Below are 24,313 nucleotides of genomic sequence, written 5' to 3'. Positions count from 1 at the left end.
CAAATGTCCCGATTGTCGCTCATGATTTTTTGTGACTGTCCTGCGCCTCACCCGCTGTCCCACGGTTGCACTGGAGGACACACGTGTGCGCTGGGCCGCCGACAGGGGGGTGCTGTGGGTACAGCTGTCCCGGGCCCCGGCCTCTGGAGGGGCCCGGGCAGCTGCCCACCCCCCCCCCTCACACCGCCTCCCCCACCCGGCAGCCCCCCAGCCAGGCATGCACGATACACAGTACAGCCTGCAGTGCGCCGAGCCTAGGACACAGAGGGGCTCAGCGCTCTGCATTCTGCACTGTGCCTGTGTGACTGACTGTGTTGCCGAGGGGTCTGCAGTGCAAAGGTCAGTTTCTGGGAAGGGGGGGGGTGCGGGGAGGGGAGGCCCGGACTGATGGTCAGTCCCGGGGCCCCGAAATTACTAGTGGTGGCCCTGCTTGTGCGCTGGATGCACTGGAGGATACACTTGTGGGCTGGATGCACTGGAGGATACACTTGTGGGCTGGATGCACTGGAGGATACACTTGTGGGCTGGATGCACTGGAGGATACACTTGTGCGCTGGTTGCACTGGAGGATACACTTGTGGGCTGGATGCACTGGAGGATACACTTGTGGGCTGGATGCACTGGAGGACACACTTGTGCGCTGGATGCACTGGAGGATACTCTTGTGCACTGGATGCACTGGAGGATACACTTGTGGGCTGGATGCACTGGAGGATACACTTGTGGGCTGGATGCACTGGAGGATACACTTGTGGGCTGGATGCACTGGAGGATACACTTGTGCGCTGGTTGCACTGGAGGATACACTTGTGGGCTGGATGCACTGGAGGATACACTTGTGGGCTGGATGCACTGGAGGACACACTTGTGCAGTTGATGCACTAGAGGATACTCTTGTGCACTGGATGCACTGGAGGATACACTTGTGGGCTGAATGCACTGGAGGAAACACTTGTGTGCTGAATGCACTGGAGGATACACTTGTGGGCTGGATGCACTGGAGGACACTTGTGGGCTGGATGCACTGGAGGATACATGCATTTTATGCTGAGATCTGGAACTGGTTTCTAACTTAATCCCATATACATTCTAAGGGAGGTGGATTTATATCACCAGGACGGGAACTGCCCTCTCTCCAATTGTGTCCTTTTACTACATCTATTTGAGACATGAGGTCTTTAAATTCTCCAAATAATTGTATGAAGGTAGTCATCTAAATACAACTATATCCAATAAAGAAAAATAAACAACAGATTACATCGGATTAATCTGAGGATAATCTAAATTCAAACCTATATGGTAGAAACTCTTAAGGTGGCCATACATCAGAAAGACCAATCCTGAATGAGTCCAATTTCCCTTAAACTCCCCGGCAGTCCTTGGTGGTTTTTGGACACACAATGTACTTACAATCTGTCACACAATCCGTCATTGAAGCTTCATTTAAATATGGGGCTGGCCGACTAGGTTCAAAAGGATTGGAGTACCATAAATCCATTTTTTTTTTACTTTATTTTTATAATTTACAGGTTGCCAGCAGCTACCAATCTGCTCACATCTGCTGTGTTAGGCCATTATTAAACAGCCCGAATGCAGCAATCCTCTGAGAACTGTTTTCAGAGTAGTGACAGAATTGTACAAAAGGACGTCCACCGATCTCTTCAGCCGGCCGCCCATCTGCCACTGGAAAGCATCTTCACTGCCACGGGCCGTCCGGAAGCAGCACCTCTCTTCTCTGCTAGTCAGGGAGGGAGTGTCACATGACTCTGGTTGTATGAGCCATCTAAAGACAAATTGCATGTGCTTAAAAGCACATGCAATCTGCTCCCAATCCCAACTGATCTGACGTGCAGCACGTCAGATCAGAGGACCAATCCTCCATTCTCCCGGGGCCGGCATTGTATGATTGTGTGCACACGATATGTGATTGGGTGCAATGTCTTTCTGAAGTATGGCCAACTTAAGGAGAATTATTTACCCCTGATGAAGTATATTGTGAGACGAAACGCGTTGGTTATGCTACATCTGTGATTACAAACAACTGTTAACATTAAAAATTACTCCAGCTACAAGAAACCGTCATAGTTTTTTGATATTTTTAATAAATGTTTTACATTTACAAATATATTGAATTTATTGATTTTCTTTTGTAAATATTGAGTGATTCTCCATTAAGTATTTGGGTGCAGAGTCACTCCTACAGAGCCTTCCCACTGTGCAGATCTCCTGAAGGAGAGAATTGTACTCTGAAAAATCCCAGACTCTGTTCCGAGTATTACATACTAATTTTTCCAGCGGTCAATATGGAATACTGTCAGATCTTAGAAAAACGGTCCAACGAGTTATTTTAAATAATATGGAGCTATTACAAAATCCCCTAACCCTATAAAGGAGTAACTATTGGTGATAATTGAGAGGCATCTACGCTAACTCCACAGTCGAACAATACTTTCAAGTGATAAAGCACCCCTGAATGTTCAAAAGGACCCAATAATTCATCTCATGGTAGTCATTGTCTTCCTACAAAAATCGTTGGAATTTATTGTAGTGATTTCTGGGAACCCCTGATGAAGTCCCGTGTTGGGGCGAAACGCATTGGAAACATTTGTTTGCTATCCTGAAATATAACAAAGATACATTTGAACCTTTTAATAGTCTGGAACAGCCACCAATATTGCGTGGAAAAAGAGACTTTATAATAAACATTTATAAACTTTGAACTTTACTTTGCTTGTTTTGAGATTGATTATATGGCTGTATTGATCTAATTACCAAGATCATTAAGGGGGTGCCATCTTACAACTGCTACATATATATATATATATATATATGTATATGTATATATGTGTATATATATATATATATATATATATACACACACACACACATATATATAGTCGTTTGGTGCGGACCGGCACTCCATCCACCGTAGGTAAAACTGCTCCGGTGCCCTCTGTAGGTATAGATTTCTGTGGGGTAAATCAGCGGCACTCGGAGACTTCTTAAAGGCAACACATCTTTATGTGGCAATCATGGATGCAAAAACAAACCGACGTTTCGGGGTGATTAACCCCTTTTTCAAGGTGCAGAACACATGTTCTGCACCTTGAAAAAGGGGTTACGCAGTTTAGTGGTTAGCCTTACTATCTGAGGTCATGGGTTCGATTCCCACCATGGCCCTAACTGTGTGGAGTTTGTATATTCTCCCCGTACTTGCGTGGGTTTCCTCCAGGTACTCCAGTTTCCTCCCACAATCCAAAAATATGACATTGTGTGACCACTAAGTTTGACAATCTTGGGATCCTGCCGATCCCAATATTGGCCATCTTGCATGCAACGCAGCCTTATACTTTTCAGGAATAAAACACCTTTATCATACTTTATCACACCTTTATGCATTTGCACAAGAGTGTTTGCACTTTGTACAAGCAGTGACCAAGTGTTGCAATGTATGGTAAGGATTCAGTGGGCTGGATTATATGTGAAAGCCATGTGTTATGCAATCCGCTGTAATTCTGCCTCGTCATTCTGCCATACTATATCTCGTTGTCAGTAAACAAAGCGCGAAATGTGTACACAGCATTACCATCATACTTGCTGCACTTGTGGTTTTACCTGCTTTGTACGAAGCCAGGACCAAGTTCTCATCCTCCACCTCAAACACCGTGTCCACATCTACTGTCCCCTCACTTAGAATATTTTCCACTTCTACATACTGGTTGGATTGCAGGGCCTTGAGAAAGGTTTCTTTAAGTAACTTGTTTGACAATGAGCGACTATATCGCTGGTCAGGATCTGCGTCCATGTCTGCTGCCTGTAGTGTCCAGCCTGTAGTGTCTAGCCTGTGGTGCCTAGCCTGCTCTCCCACTGCACTACCTATGCAGAGCTAAAGTCTCTGACAGCCAGGGTAACACTATCACCCGCCAATGGTCACTTCGTCTATTTATACACAGCCGTCTGCAAAGTCAAAGCAACTATCTTTAGATGACACTGAACTGGGGTCTTTAAATCTAACATATGAATAATGGATTTCTTCCAGCGTTAATGTATTCATGCTAATACTACTACTAATTATCAGTATATGGGCAGTATTATATTTACATTAAAGCAGTTTCTGTAAGTTTGCCATCTATTGTCGACACCACTTAGGTCGACAGTTATTAGGTCAACACCGTTGGGTCGACAGGTGGCAAGGTTGATAGGTCTCTAGGTTGACATGGGTAAAGGTCGACATGGGTTTAGGTCGACACAGCGTTAGGTCGACATAGGTCTGCATGGTTTTTTTTACTGTTTTTTCATGCCCTACCATCCACTAGGGCATGGTGGGAGAATAAAATAGAGTGCAGAGCGCAGCGAGGCACCGTGCCCGAAGCCTCACTGTGCGAGGGGCTGCGGTTGAATTCCAACTGTGTCCATGTCAACTGTGTCGACATTCGGGTAAAAAAACAGTAAAAAAAAAACATGTCGACCTTTCGACCCGTCGACCTAACCCATGTCGACCTAACGCTGTGTCGACATAAACCCATGTCGACCTTGTCCCATGCCGACCTTGACACCTGTCAACCTTCACCCATGTAGACCTAGACACCTTTCGACCTTGCCACTTGTCGACCCAACGGTGTCGACCTAATGACTGTCGACCTAAGTGTTTCGACAATACGATCCACACCCGTGCGATCACACTGGCTGCACGGTATACTAGGACTTGTCATTTTGCATCACACTTCAGCACATGGCTGGAGGGGGCGAGAGATGCCCTGTATGTATTTTTGAGGCTCTGATTCCACTAGGGCAGAGCAGTGCTGGCAACAGGAATCTTGGGGCCCTGTACAATGATATTTATGGGGCCCCCCACCTAATCCCAAATCCACACAAGCCTCATTTAACCTTTTGCTGCTCCAGATCCTGCTTTCAGGTGCGGACTTCTGTTGTTCTCAGTCCTGCTGGCCTCCCATGCTCAGTAAAAGTACAGGAGCCAGAGACTGAGGCTACAGTGCCAGCGGCAGGTACGGTTGTGCGCCAGCGGCATCCCAGGCCATACGCACATACCATACTTGCCTACCCTCCCGGAATGGCCGGGAGGGTCCCGCAAATCGGGTCCCCCTCCCGGTCCCCCGGAAAGGGGGGCAAGTCTTCCGCATTTCCCTACAGCCCCGGCTCCCCCTCTCCCCGTGGTCTAAAAACTATGACTTTCGCGGGTCCGCGGGGAGGGGGCGGGGCTAAATGACGCATTTCGCTGCATTTTTAACCCCTCCCCCCACCCACGGACCTGCAAATTAAGGCTTCAGCCCGTCATGGGGGCGGGGCTTGATGACATCACCCGTGTCCCGCTCCCAAAACGAAGCCTCTACCCGCCCCCTTTCACTCCTCTCCGGGCTTCTCCCAGAAAGGAGTATGCCAAAGTCGGCAAGTATGGCACATACAGAGTAGACGGCTCTGAGCGTTTAGCAGCAGACAGTGGCGGATTCAGGGAGGGGGGCACCGGGCACGTGCCCCCCCTGTCATTTTATTTTGTAGCTGAGGACCAGGGCTTTCCAACGAGCCCAGCCCCGTGTCTCTAGCCCCCCGGGAACCGGAGATATCGCCGGATAATATGGGACCCGTCAATTCCGACCCCCACCCAGTTCTGACGGCTACCAGTTCCCCCCCTGGCATTACAGAAACTTGTGGTTGATCTCATTCATTTCCAAATCGCTGGGCCTTCAATATGATACCAGGCTGGTCCATATCGGCCAATCGGTTCCAGAGATATTGCATGTAAACCGATTTTTTTTTTAAATGTAATTTCATGGCTGTTCATGTTGTTTGAGGGCAGATTACTTTGGAACCAAACGTTCCAGTTTCACTGGACCATAATCATTTAAAGCCCACTCAAAAGTTCTTCAATATGATACTTGTCTCATGTAAATGAGTCAGTTGGTTCCGAAGATATAGCCGGTTGAATGAGATAACTGGTTAAAGGGGGGGAGGGGTGGTTTTCTCTCCCCCTCACACCAGAAAATGCAGGGACTAGGCTGGTGTTAAAGGGGCCAACCTGGGAATGCCTTTTCTGGTGTGAAAGGGGTATTATTCCAAATAGCCAGGACCTGTAGTGCTCTGAATACAGCCAGGCTCTGCCACTGTCAGTGGCTATCACTTCTGCCTGGCAGCGGCTGTCCCCCATTTACCGCGAGCATGTATTCCCCCTTGGCAATGAGCATGTAACCCCACATGGCAACGAGCATGGAACTTCTGGCAATGAGCATGGAACCCTGTAGATAAGCAGCACTTATGTAGCATCATTTTTAATAGGCATTATGGTGTTTGGCATAATACACAATGGTGTGTAACTTAACGTGTAATGGACATTATGGTGTAAATGTTTAATGCACGCCTTTGGTGGACAATGTCACTGTTTATGAAGCGTATTGTGAGTTTTGGCTTAATCTGTGTGGCATTATGTGAATTCTGCATCAATCCGTATGGCATTATGTGAATTTTGGCTCAATCCATGTGGCATTATGTGAATTTTGTCTCAATCCGTGTGGCATTATGTGAATTTTGACACAATCCATGTGGCATTATGTGAATTTTGGCTCAATCCGTGTGGCATTATGTGAATTTTGACACAATCCATGTGGCATTTTGTGAATTTTGGCTCAATTTATTTGGCATTATGTGAATTTTGGCTCAATCCGTGTCTTATGATGTAAATTTTGGCTCAATCCGTGTGGAATTATGTGAATTTTGACACAATCCATATGGCATTATTTGAATTTTGGCTCAATCCATTTGGCATTATGTGAATTTTGGATCAATCCGTGTGGAATTATGTGAATTTTGACACAATCCATGTGGCATTATGTGAATTTTGGCTCATTCAATTTGGCATCATGTGTAAGGGGCAAGTAAAATGGGGTCTATTTTTTTGTTGCATAATGTGTAGAGGTTGTATATGGTGTTGTACACTACACTCAAGGACACTACTGTTGAGTGGCCACACCCCCTATTCCGGAGTGTGCCTTTGGCGTGCGCACAATTACATCCTTCACTTTTGTCGCCATGGTGGGCCTGCGTACTTTAAATGCCAGGTCCTATTTTTAATCCCATTCCCACCCTCTGTCTGCCACTCTCTTAGCATGTACACTGGCACCACTCACACCGCCCCTCCCCCACCTAAACCCTCTTTTATCATGGTGCCCTCCCTGTCATTTTATCCTGGATCCACCCCTGGCAGCAGAGCGCACACACAGTATTTCATACTTCACCATACATGTCGGCATAAAGGGAAAATATAATAGTGTGTCCGAAGCATGGCGAAGAACTGTGTCCGAAGCATGGTAAGCGCAGCGGTACACTTAATAAGGGTTCATGTATCGACATTGACAACCAAATTTTTTTTAAACTCATGTCGATCTTTTGGCCCTGTTGACCTTTTGAATTTTGACCTTTTGACCATGTTGCCCTATTGACTGTTTATCAATCCACAAACATCCCTATGTGGCAGCTGTAATCACACCAGGCTATAGCACTGTTTTATATGTCATTTCTGATTGACAGTGCACACTTAAGTGAAGCACACTGCTGGACGCGCAGACTATTCTAATCAGCAGCCATAAAAAAGCATGTTCTTCTTTGTTGCAGTCATTTAAGGGTTAAGACAAAACCCTATTAGTACATGCTTCTAGTGCGGTGGTGCAATGTGAATGGGAAGGGGCCAGGCTTTCTCCAAATGGCAGAAGAACACTCACTCTGATTGACTATTTATTCATATGCTCCCAGTGGGTTGTGAATGAATTACACTTTGTGAATGAATTACTACAATGCAATAAACTTTATTGATACCATGAAGTTCATTCATAACCCACACTGAGTTGCACCAATCAGATAGGTGCAACTCAATATTCTTCTAGGGGTGACCATCCTTGCCTTTGCCATTGATGGCAAAAGTGCAACTGACCATCGATAGTGTATTTCTATTCAATGAATGACCATCGATGTTTTTACATATCAATTGTCATCCATTTTCTTTGGGCCTGTGGGTCAATCAAAATATGGAGGCAAGACTTCACGGGTGTTGGGGGCGGAGCTAAACTCTGCGTCCTTGGTGAAAAAGCAAACACGGAACTATTCGTTTAAGCTTGACATCGATGGTGGGAAACCATCTGGTTCTCTCCCATCGATGGCAAAACTATTTCATATTGGCCATAAACCGTCGATGATTTCTAATCATCGATGGTCGCTGGCCATCCCTATATTCTTCCTGTTTTAAACATAGAAACGACTCCAGTTGAAGCTTTTAGTTTTCATGTAAATGATCCATGCTGGACCGAGTTACTGACATGCAATGCCGACACAGCAAATATTCATATAACAAGAGACAAAACAGGGCAATAAAGCACCCCATAGGTTAGCTCTGGCACCCACACGTGTGACATCATGAATGGGGGGCTGGCCAGTGCACCAGGGCCAGGACGATGACTAAGGACACTTGTACAAGTGTCACCAAGTAATAGCAGTGGTTGCCAGGGCAGGCGAGAGGTGTGGGGGGGCGGGTACTAATTACCCAGGCCCAGGCTTGCTGAAGAGGCCCGGCTGGGGCCCTGGTCCGATACCTCCCTTCCCCCTCCGGCCCTCCCGGCCGCAACAGCAGCACACACTTCTACAGCATGTGCTGTGCTGACAGCAGGCTCAGCATGAGCGTCTCACTGACAGCATGAGAGCTCATGCTGAGCCTGCTGTCAGCATAACACAGCACATGCTGCAGGTATGTGCTGCTGAAGATGTGTTTAGAGTTTTTAGAGTTTTCTTTCACCCCCCCTCTAAACATTTTGGGGGCATGGCCTAAGCGTGGGAGGTGGCCACTCCTCCCACACTTCGGCCACGCCCCAAATTTTTTACCGGGGCCCAGCATTCCTCTCGGCTGCCCTGGTGGTTGCCCTGCAATCTCCGGCCCTGGACAGTGCAGCTCTCTTACACCACTAGGTATGGGTGTGGTATAGCACACCGACAGTCGGGATTCTGACAGTCACTAGCCCGACGTTAAAATCCTGACTGCCGGGACTCAGACATAGGGGTGAGCGCAACGAAGCTCTTGCGGGCTCGCTGTACTCGCCACGCTGCGGACACAGTGGCTCGCTATGCTCACCACCTATTCTATTCGCCCGCTATGGGGGTCATGGACCCCCACAAGGGACAATACCAGCTGCCCGTCTGCAGGGGTTTTAACAGTCGGGATTCTGACAGTCACTAGCCCGACGTTAAAATCCTGACTGCCGGGACTCAGACATCGGGGCGAGCGCAACAAAGCTCTTGTGGGCTCGCTGTACTCGCCACGCTGCGGACACAGTGGCTCGCTATGCTCACCACCTATTCTATTCGCCCGCTATGGGGGTCACGGACCCCCACAAGGGACAATACCAGCTGCCCGTCTGCAGGGGTTTTAACAGTCGGGATTCCACCGTCGGTGTAATGACTGTGGGAATCCCGTCTGTCGGACGGTCATCCGGCACCCCTAGGTATTGCCCTGCATACGTATGCCGCAGTGATGTCACTGGTTCCACAGGAAATGTTGCATTTCTATACATGTACAAGCAATATGTGCTGCTTGTTATTATAATGTGCTTTCTTTATACAGACTGGATTTGTGAGTTCTACAGGTATTCTGAGTGACTTTTCTCAAGCAAATACGGTTCGGAGAGAACTAAAGCTTCTTTATATAATAAACCCTAGTATTGAGAAAAAAAGCAAGAAACTAAGGGGGTAATTCAGAACCGCTCGCTGCAGGCCAAATTCACCCCCCTTGTCCGATGTTTAGGGTCTGTGCATGCACGTATATCATATTTTCATACATTTAGATTCACCTCTCCGGGAGAAGCCCAGAGAGGCAACACGTCAGAGGAAGGCGGGGACAAGGCTGACATCACGTGGCCCCGCCCCATACCACAAAACTCCGTGATTCGCAGGCCGCGGAGAGGGAGCGGGGCTTAAATGATGCAAAATGCAGTGCCCGCATTGTTTTAGCCATTGTTTTATGTGACAGTCGCATAAAGGCACCCTGGGTGATTACTATGTTAAATGCACCCCCATTGTTAACGCCACCCCCACTATCAATGTCAACCCGAAGCGTGGCGAGCACAGCAAAGCCGCGAGAGGCGGCGGTACGCGTCCTCTGACCTTTTTATACCCCCACTATCCACGAGTTGATTTTTTATAGTGTGGCGAGCGCAGCGAGCCACCGAGCCCGAAGCGTGGCGAGCCCCGCGAGGGGACGCGGATTACTTCACAGGTATTCCGCTACCTCTCGCGGGGGTAGGTCGGAGGATGCGCACCGCCACCCCTCGCGGGCTCGCCACGCTTTAGGTTGGCATTGAGAGTGGGGGTGGCGTTAACATACAGTAGTAATCAACCATCAGGGTGCCTGTACAATTAAAAATCGGGTCTGATCGCATTGTAATGGCATGCGATGCAACGCGATATTAAAATTGTACAGTGCGGGTCTTACGACCCGAAAATCGGGTCCCATCGCATCCCTTAATTAGTGGTATGCGATGGCATGCGATGGGCGCCGTGCTAGGAAACAAGTACCGATTTTTCTTCTGTTCAATTACTAATGATACAAAAGAAAACTATTAACGCTTCTATTTTTAATACTTACAGCATTTTTTCCACACCTGCGTAGTGCACAGTACTGTATAGACAGACATATTAGGAATTTACTGTAATCCTCTTTATGAACCTTGTTGCAGCTATTGTTACATGTCTGTTACACGAGGATTACACCCGTAGGTGGTCACATGACGCGTATTAGTCACAAGGAGCAGTGCACAGTATGTATAGTGTAAGGGAGGGGTGTACAATCTATACATTAGCCGGTTCACAGACCCTCCCCCACCAGTCCCAGCTCTATATTACAGGCGTGCAGCCAGGAAGAAGCCTGAGACTGCAGCCATGGGGATTCTGCTGAAAATAACCCTCCTTGTGGCCGTCCTGGCGTTTCTGGGGGGAAGGATAGCGAATTTCACGTGAGTTGCAGATTTAAGTTTTTTCCCTGTAGATTTGTAATCATTCTCTTAAGGATTGTAACATATACATAGAAGAACATGAAAGATGTGTAACTATAACCAGTATGTGGCTGCATACATGCCCTGTAGTATAGGTAATAGTAATGATATGTACGGTAATTGGTAGGTCCTGCTGCATCTACCTGCAGGCTACATTCTGTAGTAATACCAGACAGCCGCAGATTGCCCTAGAACTGTCATTCTCACACTGATTTACTATGGAACCTTCTCTGAATACAGATATTCTGCAGAACCCCAGTGAGTTAACACAGAACAGTACCACTTACAGCAGGCATTCCCAACCACGGTCCTCAAGGCACACCAACAGTGCAGGTTTTAGTGATATCCAGGCTTGAGCACAGGTGACTTAATTAGTACATGGCATCAGCGATCCACTCACACACCTGAAATGGCATCAGTGATCCGCTCACACACCTGACACGGCATCAGTGATCCGCTCATATACCTGACACGGCATCAGTGATCCGCTGACACACCTGACACGGCATCAGTGATCCGCTCCTACACCCGACACGGCATCAGTGATCCGCTCCTACAACTGACACGGCATCAGTGATCCGTTCACACACCTGACACAGCATCAGTGAACCGCTCACACAACTGACACGGTATCAGTGATCCGCTCACGCACCTGCCATGGCATCAGTGATCCGCTCACACACCTGACACTGCATCAGTGATCCGCTCACACTCCTGACACTGCATCAGTGATCCGCTCACACAACTGACACGGCATCGGTGATCCGCTCACACACCTAACACGGTATCAGTGATCCGCTCACACACCCGCCATGGCATCAGTGATCCGCTCACTCCTGACACGGTATCAGTGATCCGCTCACACACCTGCCATGGCATCAGTGATCCGCTCACACACCTGGCATGATATCAGTGACCTACTCATACCCCCTGACACGGTAACAGTGATCCACTCCTACCCCTGACATGGCATCAGTGATCCACTCCTACCCCTGACATGGCATCAGTGATCCACTCCTACCCCTGGCATGGCATCAGTGATCCGCTCATACACCTGACATGGCATCAGTGATCCGCTCACACACCTGACACGGCATCAGTGATCAACTCACACACCTGACACGGTATCAGTGATCCGCTCACACACCTGACACGGCATCAGTGATCCGCTCACACACCTGACACGGCATCAGTGATCCGTTCACACACCTGACATGGCATCAGTGATCCGCTCACACACCTGACATGGCATCAGTGATCCGCTCACACACCTGACATGGCATCAGTGATCCGCTCATACACCTGGCATGGTATCAGTGATCCGCCCATACCCCTGACATGGTATCAGAGATCTACTCATACCCCCTGACATGGTATCAGAGATCTACTCATACCCCCTGACATGGTATCAGAGATCCACTACTACCCCTGACATGGTATCAGAGATCTACTCATACCCCCTGACATGGCATCAGTGATCCGCTCATACACCTGACACGGCATCAGTGATCCGCTCACACACCTGACACGGCATCAGTGATCCGCTCACACACCTGCCATGACATCAGTGATCCGCTCACACACCTGCCATGACATCAGTGATCCGCTCACACACCTGCCATGACATCAGTGATCCACTCACACACCTGCCATGACATCAGTGATCCGCTCACACACCTGCCATGACATCAGTGATCCGCTCACACACCTGCCATGGCATCAGTGATCCGCTCATACACCTGACACGGCATCAGTGATCCGTTCACACACCTGACATGGCATCAGTGATCCGCTCACACACCTGACATGGCATCAGTGATCCGCTCACACACCTGACATGGCATCAGTGATCCGCTCACACACCTGACATGGCATCAGTGATCCGCTCATACACCTGGCATGGTATCAGTGATCCGCCCATACCCCTGACATGGTATCAGAGATCTACTCATACCCCCTGACATGGTATCAGAGATCTACTCATACCCCCTGACATGGCATCAGTGATCCGCTCATACACCTGACACGGCATCAGTGATCCGCTCACACACCTGACACGGCATCAGTGATCCGCTCACACACCTGCCATGACATCAGTGATCCGCTCACACACCTGCCATGGCATCAGTGATCCGCTCATACACCTGCCACGGCATCAGTGATCCACTCTTACTCCTGACATGTCATCAGTGATCCACTCATACCCCTGCCATGGCATCAGTGATCCGCTCATACCCCTGACATGACACCAGTTATAACCGCATACCCCTTACATGGCATCAGGTTGCCCACACTGGGGCCATGGTGCACAGTTTGACAACAGCTGTCATAGAATGCTGTACACAGCCGGTCCTACTATACCCACTGTCACTGTAGCTGCAGCGTGGTATAGAGAACCTGGGCGCTGTGTATGTAACAAGCTCCGGCTGGTGAATGGAGCGATCCAGTTTAGTGCTGAATCTCCCCACTGGAAATCCTCTGTGACATAGGGGGAGATTCTCTAAACAAGGAATGCGGTAAAAACCCCTTTATCAGGGTTTTTACCGCATTTTGGGATGCTGTAAGCATCCCCCGCCGGGTTAACGCGGCAGGGGGCATCACCAGAAAAATCTGGCGATGCCCCATAGAAGCCAATGCGCATCCCTCCGCCGCCCCGCATCGCCCCCTCACCTGTGTCCGGGCAGCACAGCGCAGTGCTGCCCAGACCTGTGACCTCCTCCCTGCACTGATCCTCTTCCGGGTGCAGGGAGGAGGAGAGCCCGGCGCAGCAGCAGCAGCGCCGGGTGTGTGAGGGAGGGGGGAGCCGCCGGGACCTGCTGGGACCCGGCGACTCCCACCGCAAAGGACAGCTCTTAACGCAAGAGCTGTCCTTTGCCTTAATTATCGCATATGTTACAACATATGCGATAATTAAGTATGCGATGGGCGGCGAAGGGGGGCGGAGATTCTTAGAGAATCTCCCCCATAGTTGCTGTAATGTGAGAGGGAGCAGGAAGGGGGCCACCTGTGCCTGATGTTTGGATTGTGTGGCTCAGCTCCGTGTCTAGGCCCCGCCGCTACTCAGGGGCGGATTTAGGGGTGGGGGCGCCCGTAGGCACAAAAATAATGGCTGCCCCCCTGCCTAACTGTATTATTTTTATTGATTAGTTACAAGTCCTCCTTTGATGATTGGCAATTTAATAGAATAATAATAAAAAAAGCCACCAACTGTAACATATTTTTTATTTATATTATGTATACATATTTACTAAGTAGGACAACTTACAGGGGCAGTATATGCATGTCCTATCCATTTACACTCTATTCAAGATGGAACCTGGTGCAGTACAGTGGAAATATTTTGCAGTTATTGGTACATTTCAGGCTGACAGTACTATCACAGGCATCCAAGTGCCGCCCCAAACATGTGCCGCCCCTAGGCACGTGCCTCACGTGCCTAATGGGAAATTCGGCTCTGCCGCTACTTGTTTCCCCAGCATAACAGTGAAACGCTGGGTAAAGTCTCTGTGTAGAGGCCCATACACACTGGGCGATTTTGATCGGAAAGTAGCTCAGTTTTGCCGTTTGAGCTGCTTTCATCTCAAAAAACACCCAGTGCAAACCCAAGGGGCTAAACTAAAGGGCCGTCACAAGCAAAAGGTCGACAGGAAAAAGTAGACACTTGAAAAGGATGACATGAGTTGTACACATTTTATTTGGTGTCAGTATCAACACCTGAGCACATGAACCGTGTCATGTTCCGTGTCCTTCTGCATATCTCACTTTACTCGCCGTTCTTCTTCGGGACAGGGTTACCGTTCCCAGTCCATATGGATAAGAAAGTAATATAAAAATGGAAACAAATTAAAAAAAATCCCTAAAAAAATCATATTCGCCCCTTTCATATGTCGATCATAGCTATGTCCACATTTTGTCATTGTCGACCCTTTGCATGTTGACCTTTTTGAGACTAATCACCTTGTACATGTCGAGCCACCAGGAATCCGTATCTGACTATGCACAATGCTGTACATCCTGCTATCCCGGCTCCATGCCCGCGGCGCGCCCACTTGTCAATGCCCATTGCCCCCCAGGTACACCCGCACAGTTTCATGGGGAGGTGTTGCTGTGATCAGGGCAGGTGTAAGGCTTCTCAGCACCCTAGGCAAAACTTCAACCCACTGCGCCCCAGGTTTGCCTGATTCAGGATCATTTGGTCTCCGGCGTATAGGTGAATATGCGCCATCGGCAACTATCACAGACGCAGAGGCAGTCTTGCCAGAGCATGGGGGCGCTCAGCGTTTCCTGGGCGTGCCGACAAAATTGGGGGTGTGCCCAGAAAACCGCTGGCTGTCCCCATGCAAACGCAGGCGGGTCGAAGCCTGCATGGGCCGGGCGTCTGTTGTCATATGACGTCAGCGCCCGCCCCCTGTTCGGCCATCTCCGGCCCAGATAAGTCAGCTCAGGCTGACTTTTATCTGTGTGCAGGTAAAAAATTATTCGCTCGTATGGCCGCATCTGAATGTGTCAGCAAACACATCGATTCCCATGCCACTGTGGCCATTCGGTTGACGCCAAGGGCGGGCGTTTGCTTGCCCGGCGGGTGGCTTTTAAGTGCTTGGTCAGCAGCGAATTTACGCTGTTTACTGAGCCAACCTGAATCACCCTCATTAGGCCTGATGCTTGTCTTCTGCGCATGTGCGAATGCAGAGGGACACCACGACTGATGGTTCTGATGTTCCTCTAAACTGCCCAATTAATTGACGCAACACACATGCAGGCAGGGGGAATTCTGCACCGCCTGCATTTCCATTGTTTAAGGATCACATATGTTAAGCTGCTGTGAGCTATCCGAGCGGAATCAGGCTCATTGTATGAGATAGCAGGGAAAATAAAGTCATCTCGCCCTGCGGTCGAATTCTGTGAATTGTGCCCTACCATTATGCTTCTCACGTGACTCGGCTTCTAAGCGTTTTATTGCATGGTTGTTACCACACACCTTACTCACATGACCAAGGAACGGTGAAACCTTTGAGCGTAAATTGTGGCTGTAACCTCAATTGTTATAAAATCATGTGAAGGTCAGTGTCACCACAAAAAGTGCAATGTCCATTGTTACAATGGCCCTTATTCTGATCGGTGCGGCCAGATCATAAATATGCGGCCAGGACCGTGCAGGCGAATCCCCGCCTTCCATACGGATCGCCACCTCCGTCCGTACGCGGATATGTGGCGGTCCGCATGAAAGTGGACGGGGATACGCCTCCTCCATCTTGGGAGCAGCCCCTGCATTCGATGGTCGCCGAACATCGAATGCAGGGCCGCACGCTCCACCAGCGCCCGCCATCCTAGACCACACGGACACTTGTCCGTATGAAATCATGTATGGGGGCGGGCAGCTGACATCCGGCGATGTCAGATGCCCGCCCCCTACACATGCGTCACGGCTTCATTACCATGCATACGCCCTGCGTTTGCATGGGAACGCCCATGAAACGCGGGGTGTATGCATAGGGTAATGAGGCTAAGTAGCCCTTCACGCCCCTCTCCGCCCCCTGTGCGGCGTCTAAAGAATACGTACGGTGAAACCGCTTGCACATGCGCAGAGTGACCTCTGCACATGCGCAGTCGAAAACCATCGGCGGTACGACCGCATGCGGAAAAATCCGCACCGATCAGAATAAGGGCCAATGAAATCATTGTATCCCTAATCCAGACGTGACTTCTTAGATACTCTTCCTGTCTGTCTAAGGTTGACACAAGCATTAGGTTGACAATGGGAAGGTCAACAGTCAATAGGTCGACATGAGTTTTTCACGGTTTTTTTTATCCTGAATGTTGACATGATTGTTTCTATAAAAACGACACCAAGATTAGGTTTCCTGCCTTAATCCTGACACACCCATCTTTGTATGTCCTCTCTAATCGGGTGTGGTATGGGGCTCCGACAGTGGGGATCCTGACAGTCAGTATTCCGACGTCAGGATCCCGACTGCCGGTGCTCTGACAGGGGGGCTATGGGGATAATAGGAGGGATACATAAGGATAGAATTCCATAGCATGGCGGTCCCATCACATTACAAGATGGTCCTGATGGGATGCAATTCAATATGAATGCTACTGGAGGTTGTGTGGGTGTTCCTGAATATGATACGCTTGCCTGAAGAGGTGAGTTTTCAGGGAACGCTTGAACGTTTGTAGGCTAGAGGAGAGGCTTAGTGTGCGTGGAAGGGCATTCCATAGGATGGGTGCTGCCCGAAGAAAGTCCTGTAAGTGTGAGCAAGGCCCTTATTCTGATCGGTGCGCATATTCCCGCTTGCGTACGGCCCGCCGATGTTTATCGTCTGCGCATGTGCAGAGGTCACTCTGCGCATGTGCAGGCGATTTCGCCGCATGGATTCTTTATACGCCGCACAGGGGGCATAGAGGGGCGTTAGGGGCTACTTATCCTCATTACCCTATGCATACGCCCCGCGTTTCATGGGCGTTCCCATGCAAACGCGGGGCGTATGCATGGTAATGAGGCCGTGACGCGTGGGTACGGGGCGGGCATCTGACATCGCCGGATGTCAGCTGCCCGCCCCCATACAAGATTTCACACGGACAAGTGTCCGTGTGGTCTTGTGTTGCGGGACCTGGTGGAGCGTGCGGCCCTGCATTCGATGTTCGGCGACCATCGAATGCAGGGGCTGCTCCCACCATGGAGGAGGCGTATCCCCGTCCACATTCATGCGGACCGCCACATATCCGCATACGGACGGAGGTGGCGATCCGTATGGAAGGCGGGGATTCGCCAAGACGGACATCACTGCATATTTCTGATCGGGCCGCACCGATCAGAATAAGGGCCCAAGTGATGAGTGTGGATACGAGACGGAGATCTTGCACGGAGCGGAGAGGTCGGGTGGGGATATATTTTGAGATAAGTGAAGAGATGTAAATTGGTGTAGTCAGAGTAATGGCTTTGTATGTAAGTAGAAGTATTTTATATTGAATGCGGTAATATTCAGGCAACCAATGGAGGGACTGATAGAGTGGATTAGAAGGCGATGAGCATCTAGCCAGGAAGATCAGCCTCGCAGCTACATTCAAAATGGATTGCAGCAGTGAGTCTTTTCTTAGGAAGACCGGTAAGGAGACCATTGCAGTAATCAATGCATGATATAATGAGTGCATGGAGTAGAGTTTTTGCAGTGTCTTGTGTAAGGTACGGATGAATTTTGGATATGTTTTTTAGATGCATGTAACATGATTTAGAGACAGGGCCGGTGCTAGGCACCAGAGCTGTCAAAAGAGAGGGTTGACTACTGCGCTATGGGAGGGTGGTAGGTGGGAGGGGTAGGTTGCTGCTGGGTGTCTGGGGTAGAGCTACACAAATACCCAAGAGAATATACAGTAGTTAAAGCGAAAATAGGCACTCCTGCGCAGACCTTTACCACACAATAATACAAATGAAAACTTCAGACAGTCTGTGTATATATTAAATAAGGTGCTTTTATTTATAAAATAAATATAAAACAGATGAATGGAAATACATACGCTGTTTTAAGAAAAAAGTTTAGTTTAAAAAATGATGTAAGAAAAATAGGCTAGAAAAAAGGGGGGGGGGGTGATCTAATACCGGTATACGTTGTTAATGCAATGACAAACAAACATAAAACATAAATAAAGTCCAGAATGTGGGTAGGCTGTAAGGCTTCTTGCACAAAGTTCTGAGGTTTAAATAGTGGCTGGGGTTGGTGGAAGAGTTCCACACTATTGCCCGCAGTCTGTATCCTGCAATGGGTATGGGTAACGTTTTTACCGTGTGTGTCCCTTTAAGAGATGGGGGTGGTGTCTGCCGGCAGACTCGTCCTTCTCCTGTGGCTGCGATGAGGTAAGGCAGTGGTGCAGGAGGTCTCTGGAGATCAACGCGTTTCACCCGTCAAGCGGGCTTCGTCAGGATTTGCAGAGTGACTGATAACCATCTCCGTCTCTTTTTATGCTGGGCTGGCGTGACGCTGGTGCCGTTCGCGTCATTTCCGCCTGGATACAGCTTCCGCCCTCACTCCTGTAGTTAGCTCCGTGTACGCGAGCTCCGTGGCGTGACGCGGGTGCCGCTTGCGTCATTTCCGCCCGGATGTAGCTTCTGCCCTTACTTCTGTATTGGGCTCTGTGTACGTCCGCCCTTATGGTTTTCAGCTTCATGTTGTTACTTCCGCCCTCTTTGTAAATAGCGTCCGTTTGCACATGCGATTTAAGTGGTTGTACAAACTACATATAACTGCTAGAACATATAAGACAAGTGGCAGTAAAAAATTATTACTAATAATGGGTTATAGCTACGTTTTTGTAAAAAGGGAAAAAAGAAAGTTCATATGGGTGCTGTGGTTAGCGCCATCTTGTGGGTGAAAATTATATATATATACATACAGTTCAGTCTGAAGTATTTCATTGGCAGTTTTTAGAAAAAAAGGAAGTAGATTTTGTTATAGATACATAAAAATCATAAAAACATAGCTTGTTTAAATGAGTAGATACAGGGTATGGGGATTCCATGTGGATACAATTAATATGAGAATAAAAAGGGGCTTCCAGTATAATATAACAAGGTGAGAGAAAAAAATTATTAATTAATTTAAACAATGTATAAAAAATTATATATATATCTAAATAAATATAGAGTAGTAAAAACAGACAATAGTAGTAGTATATATAAAAGAGAATAAAAGGAGACTACGGGGCAGGAGGGGGAGGGGGGGGGGAGGGGGAAGAAAAAGGGGGGGTACAGTATTGGTTCTAGTGGGTACTTGAAAAAAAGGTTTTACATATGGGACGTGGCTTATACAGGGTATATTTTTAAAAAAACATATATAATATATAATAGGTAGGATTAATAAAGATAATTATATATACATTCTTCTAGGGAAAGGGGTTAATACAAATTTATAAAAAGGGGAGTAACAAGGGGGAGGGGGTATGGATGAGGCGGTGGTGGGTGTAATGTTCAAAAAGTTCCACATGGGTAGAGAGGTGCAGTTTCAGCTGCCCATGGTTTAGCATCCGTTCTGTGGGTTAAGTGGGTGAGGGCAGGGTGTATTCTTGTTAGTCTTTGAGGAATGCTGCGATCTCGAAGTCGATGTTCAACCCATTTGGTGCGAGGGTACCCATTTTGTAAATCATTTTTGTTTCCTCTTTGGATAGCATTGTCTCGTAGTTGCCTCCTCTCCATGAGGTTTGTACTCTTTTTAGACCTATGAAGGTCAGGTCTTTGGGGTTGGCATTATGCTTCTCCAAGAAAATGTACTGGTATGCTGTGGTTCTCTTTTTTATTGCTGATGTTGCACAGGTGTTCTTGGATCCTAGTATGAAGTTTTCTTTTGGTTTTTCCGACATATTGCAGTCCGCATGGGCACTGGAGAAGGTAGAGGACCAGTGCCCATGCGGACTGCAATATGTCGGAAAAACCAAAAGAAAACTTCATACTAGGATCCAAGAACACCTGTGCAACATCAGCAATAAAAAAGAGAACCACAGCATACCAGTACATTTCACGGAGAAGCATAATGCCAACCCCAAAGACCTGACCTTCATAGGTCTAAAAAGAGTACAAACCTCATGGAGAGGAGGCAACTACGAGACAATGCTATCCAAAGAGGAAACAAAAATGATTTACAAAATGGGTACCCTCGCACCAAATGGGTTGAACATCGACTTCGAGATCGCAGCATTCCTCAAAGACTAACAAGAATACACCCTGCCCTCACCCACTTAACCCACAGAACGGATGCTAAACCATGGGCAGCTGAAACTGCACCTCTCTACCCATGTGGAACTTTTTGAACATTACACCCACCACCGCCTCATCCATACCCCCTCCCCCTTGTTACTCCCCTTTTTATAAATTTGTATTAACCCCTTTCCCTAGAAGAATGTATATATAATTATCTTTATTAATCCTACCTATTATATATTATATATGTTTTTTTAAAAATATACCCTGTATAAGCCACGTCCCATATGTAAAACCTTTTTTTCAAGTACCCACTAGAACCAATACTGTACCCCCCCTTTTTCTTCCCCCTCCCCCCCCCCCTCCCCCTCCTGCCCCGTAGTCTCCTTTTATTCTCTTTTATATATACTACTACTATTGTCTGTTTTTACTACTCTATATTTATTTAGATATATATATAATTTTTTATACATTGTTTAAATTAATTAATAATTTTTTTCTCTCACCTTGTTATATTATACTGGAAGCCCCTTTTTATTCTCATATTAATTGTATCCACATGGAATCCCCATACCCTGTATCTACTCATTTAAACAAGCTATGTTTTTATGATTTTTATGTATCTATAACAAAATCTACTTCCTTTTTTTCTAAAAACTGCCAATGAAATACTTCAGACTGAACTGTATGTATATATATATAATTTTCACCCACAAGATGGCGCTAACCACAGCACCCATATGAACTTTCTTTTTTCCCTTTTTACAAAAACGTAGCTATAACCCATTATTAGTAATCATTTTTTACTGCCACTTGTCTTATATGTTCTAGCAGTTATATGTAGTTTGTACAACCACTTAAATCGCATGTGCAAACGGACGCTATTTACAAAGAGGGCGGAAGTAACAACATGAAGCTGAAAACCATAAGGGCGGACGTACACAGAGCCCAATACAGAAGTAAGGGCAGAAGCTACATCCGGGCGGAAATGACGCAAGCGGCACCCGCGTCACGCCACGGAGCTCGCGTACACGGAGCTAACTACAGGAGTGAGGGCGGAAGCTGTATCCAGGCGGAAATGACGCGAACGGCACCCGCGTCACGCCAGCCCAGCATAAAAAGAGACGGAGATGGTTATCAGTCACTCTGCAAATCCTGACGAAGCCCGCTTGACGGGTGAAACGCGTTGATCTCCAGAGACCTCCTGCACCACTGCCTTACCTCATCGCAGCCACAGGAGAAGGACGAGTCTGCCGGCAGACACCACCCCCATCTCTTAAAGGGACACACACGGTAAAAACGTTACCCATACCCATTGCAGGATACAGACTGCGGGCAATAGTGTGGAACTCTTCCACCAACCCCAGCCACTATTTAAACCTCAGAACTTTGTGCAAGAAGCCTTACAGCCTACCCACATTCTGGACTTTATTTATGTTTTATGTTTGTTTGTCATTGCATTAACAACGTATACCGGTATTAGATCACCCCCCCCTTTTTTCTAGCCTATTTTTCTTACATCATTTTTTAAACTAAACTTTTTTCTTAAAACAGCGTATGTATTTCCATTCATCTGTTTTATATTTATTTTATAAATAAAAGCACCTTATTTAATATATACACAGACTGTCTGAAGTTTTCATTTGTATTATTGTGTGGTAAAGGTCTGCGCAGGAGTGCCTATTTTCGCTTTAACTAGGCACCAGAGCGCCCCAGGCGGGGAGGGGGGGGGAGCACCCCGGCACTCAATTACTTACCCGCTACAGGGGGGCTGCCTCCCGGGTCCAGTGATGCGGCGCACAGGGTGCAGGGACGTTCCGGGGGGCTTGCCGTGTGATGCGGTGCTGGCCGCCGGGACTCTCCCCAGGGAGGGGAGGGGAGGTGGGGTGTCCAGCCTGTGACGTTCCAGGAGGGGGGGTGTTGCCGAGCTATGCGGTACTGGCTGCCGCGACTCTCCCCAAGGAGGGGAGGGGGTGCCTGGCGCCGTGGGAGGGGGTGTCTGTGCTGGCAGGAGAATGATGCGGGATACGGAACGCTCCCCAGGGAGGGGCGGCTTGCTGGGTGATGTGGCATGGGGGACCAGCTCCAAACTGCCGCCCTCCAGCAGCCGGCGCCCTAGGCAAATGCCTAAGGCTGCCTAGTGGTGGCGCCGGCCCTGTTTAGAGACAGATTGAATGTGAGGAATGAAGGACAGTTCAGAGTCGAGGATGACCCCTAAGCAGCGAGCTTGTGGGGTAGGATTAATTGTTGTGTTCTCAACAGTGTCAGAGATATCAGGTTGGTAATTACTCTTGGCTGGTGGGAATATAATTAATTCTGTTTTGGAAATGTTGAGTTTGAGGTGGCGAGATGACATCCAAGATGAAATGGCAGAAAGGCATTCAGAGACACGGAGCAATACTGATGGGGACAATCCAGGAGAGGATGGCGTACAGATGATACTGAAATCCAAAAAAGTGGATTAGTTTGCCAGGAGAGGAGGTATAAATTGAGAAAAGCAGAGGACCTAAGACTGAGCCTTGCGGAACTACAACTGACAGAGGTAGTGAATAGGAGGTAGAATCAGAGAAGAAAACACTGAAGGAGCGATTAGATAGGTAGGAAGAGAACCAACAAAGGGCTGTTTGCTGAAGACCTAGGGATTGTAGTGCTTGTATGAGAAGTGAGTGGTCAACATTGCCAAAGGCAGCAGAAAGATCTAGAAGAATAAGAAGTGAGAAATGGCCTTTAGATTTAGCAGTGGCCAGATCATTGACTACTCTAGTCAATGCTGTCTCTGGGGAGTGTTGAGAGCAAAAGCCTGATTGGAGTGGGTCCAATAAGTTGTAGGAGTTAAGAAAGTGTGTGAGGCGAGTGTAGGCCAGTCGCTCAAGTAGCTTGGAGAGGCTTGGGAGCTAAAAGATAGGATGGTAATTAGAGAGAGAGAGTTTGGAACAGAATTGTGTTTTTTAGAATGGGAGTAATAATTGCATGCTTGAACAGAGAAGGAAAGATACCAGTAGAGAGTGAGAGGTTACAGATTTTAGTTAACCTTGGGATAAGCACAGGAGACAGAGCTTTACTGACTTGTAAGGGTATAGGATCAGAGTAGGAGGATGAGACAAGTGTTGATACTTCATCCTCACTTGTGGGGTCAATTGAGGAGAAAGTAGCAAAAGGCTCAGGAAAGGAAGTAAGCAAGTCACCGGCCAAAGAAGAGCATGCCATTTCATCTTGGATTTTATCAATCTTGTCCTTGAAGAAGGCAGCAAGTTTTTGTGCACTTATATTAGCTGGTGAGGAGGGTGAGGGCAGGTAAAGAAGTGAATTAAATGTATTAAAAAGTCACTTGGGGTTAGTGGCATTAGAAGTGATGAGAGATAATGAAAATATGTTTGTTTAGCAGTGTCCTGAGCATGACGATAAATGTGGTAGATTGGATTTTGAGGTTTACGCCACTGATGTTGAAATCTCCGTGATAGTTTTTACAGTTGTCTTGTTAATTTAGAGTGCCACGGTTGGCATCTAAGCCTACGTGGATTGTGAGGAGTAGCTGGAGCAGCTTCTTCAAGGGCAGTTTGTAGAGTCTGGTTCAGGTGGG

General features: G+C 47.9%; 1 protein-coding gene across 1 annotated transcript in view; it reads left to right on the top strand.

Annotated features, from left to right (window-relative positions):
* Positions 1–10,792: 10,792 nt before the first annotated feature.
* Positions 10,793–24,313, top strand: part of LOC146081317 (serum paraoxonase/arylesterase 2-like) — a 57,130-nt gene continuing 43,609 nt past the window's right edge. The window contains exon 1 of the mRNA XM_083189463.1: positions 10,793–11,003. Coding sequence (XP_083045589.1) covers positions 10,930–11,003 — 74 coding nt within the window. The 5' untranslated portion in view covers positions 10,793–10,929. The remainder of the gene's footprint in view (positions 11,004–24,313) is intronic.

The sequence above is a fragment of the Crinia signifera genome, chromosome 5, assembly GCF_055691185.1.
Source record: "Crinia signifera chromosome 5, ASM5569118v1, whole genome shotgun sequence".
NCBI classification, from domain to species: Eukaryota; Metazoa; Chordata; class Amphibia; order Anura; family Myobatrachidae; genus Crinia; species Crinia signifera.
This window is presented reverse-complemented; position numbering and strand designations above follow the sequence as displayed.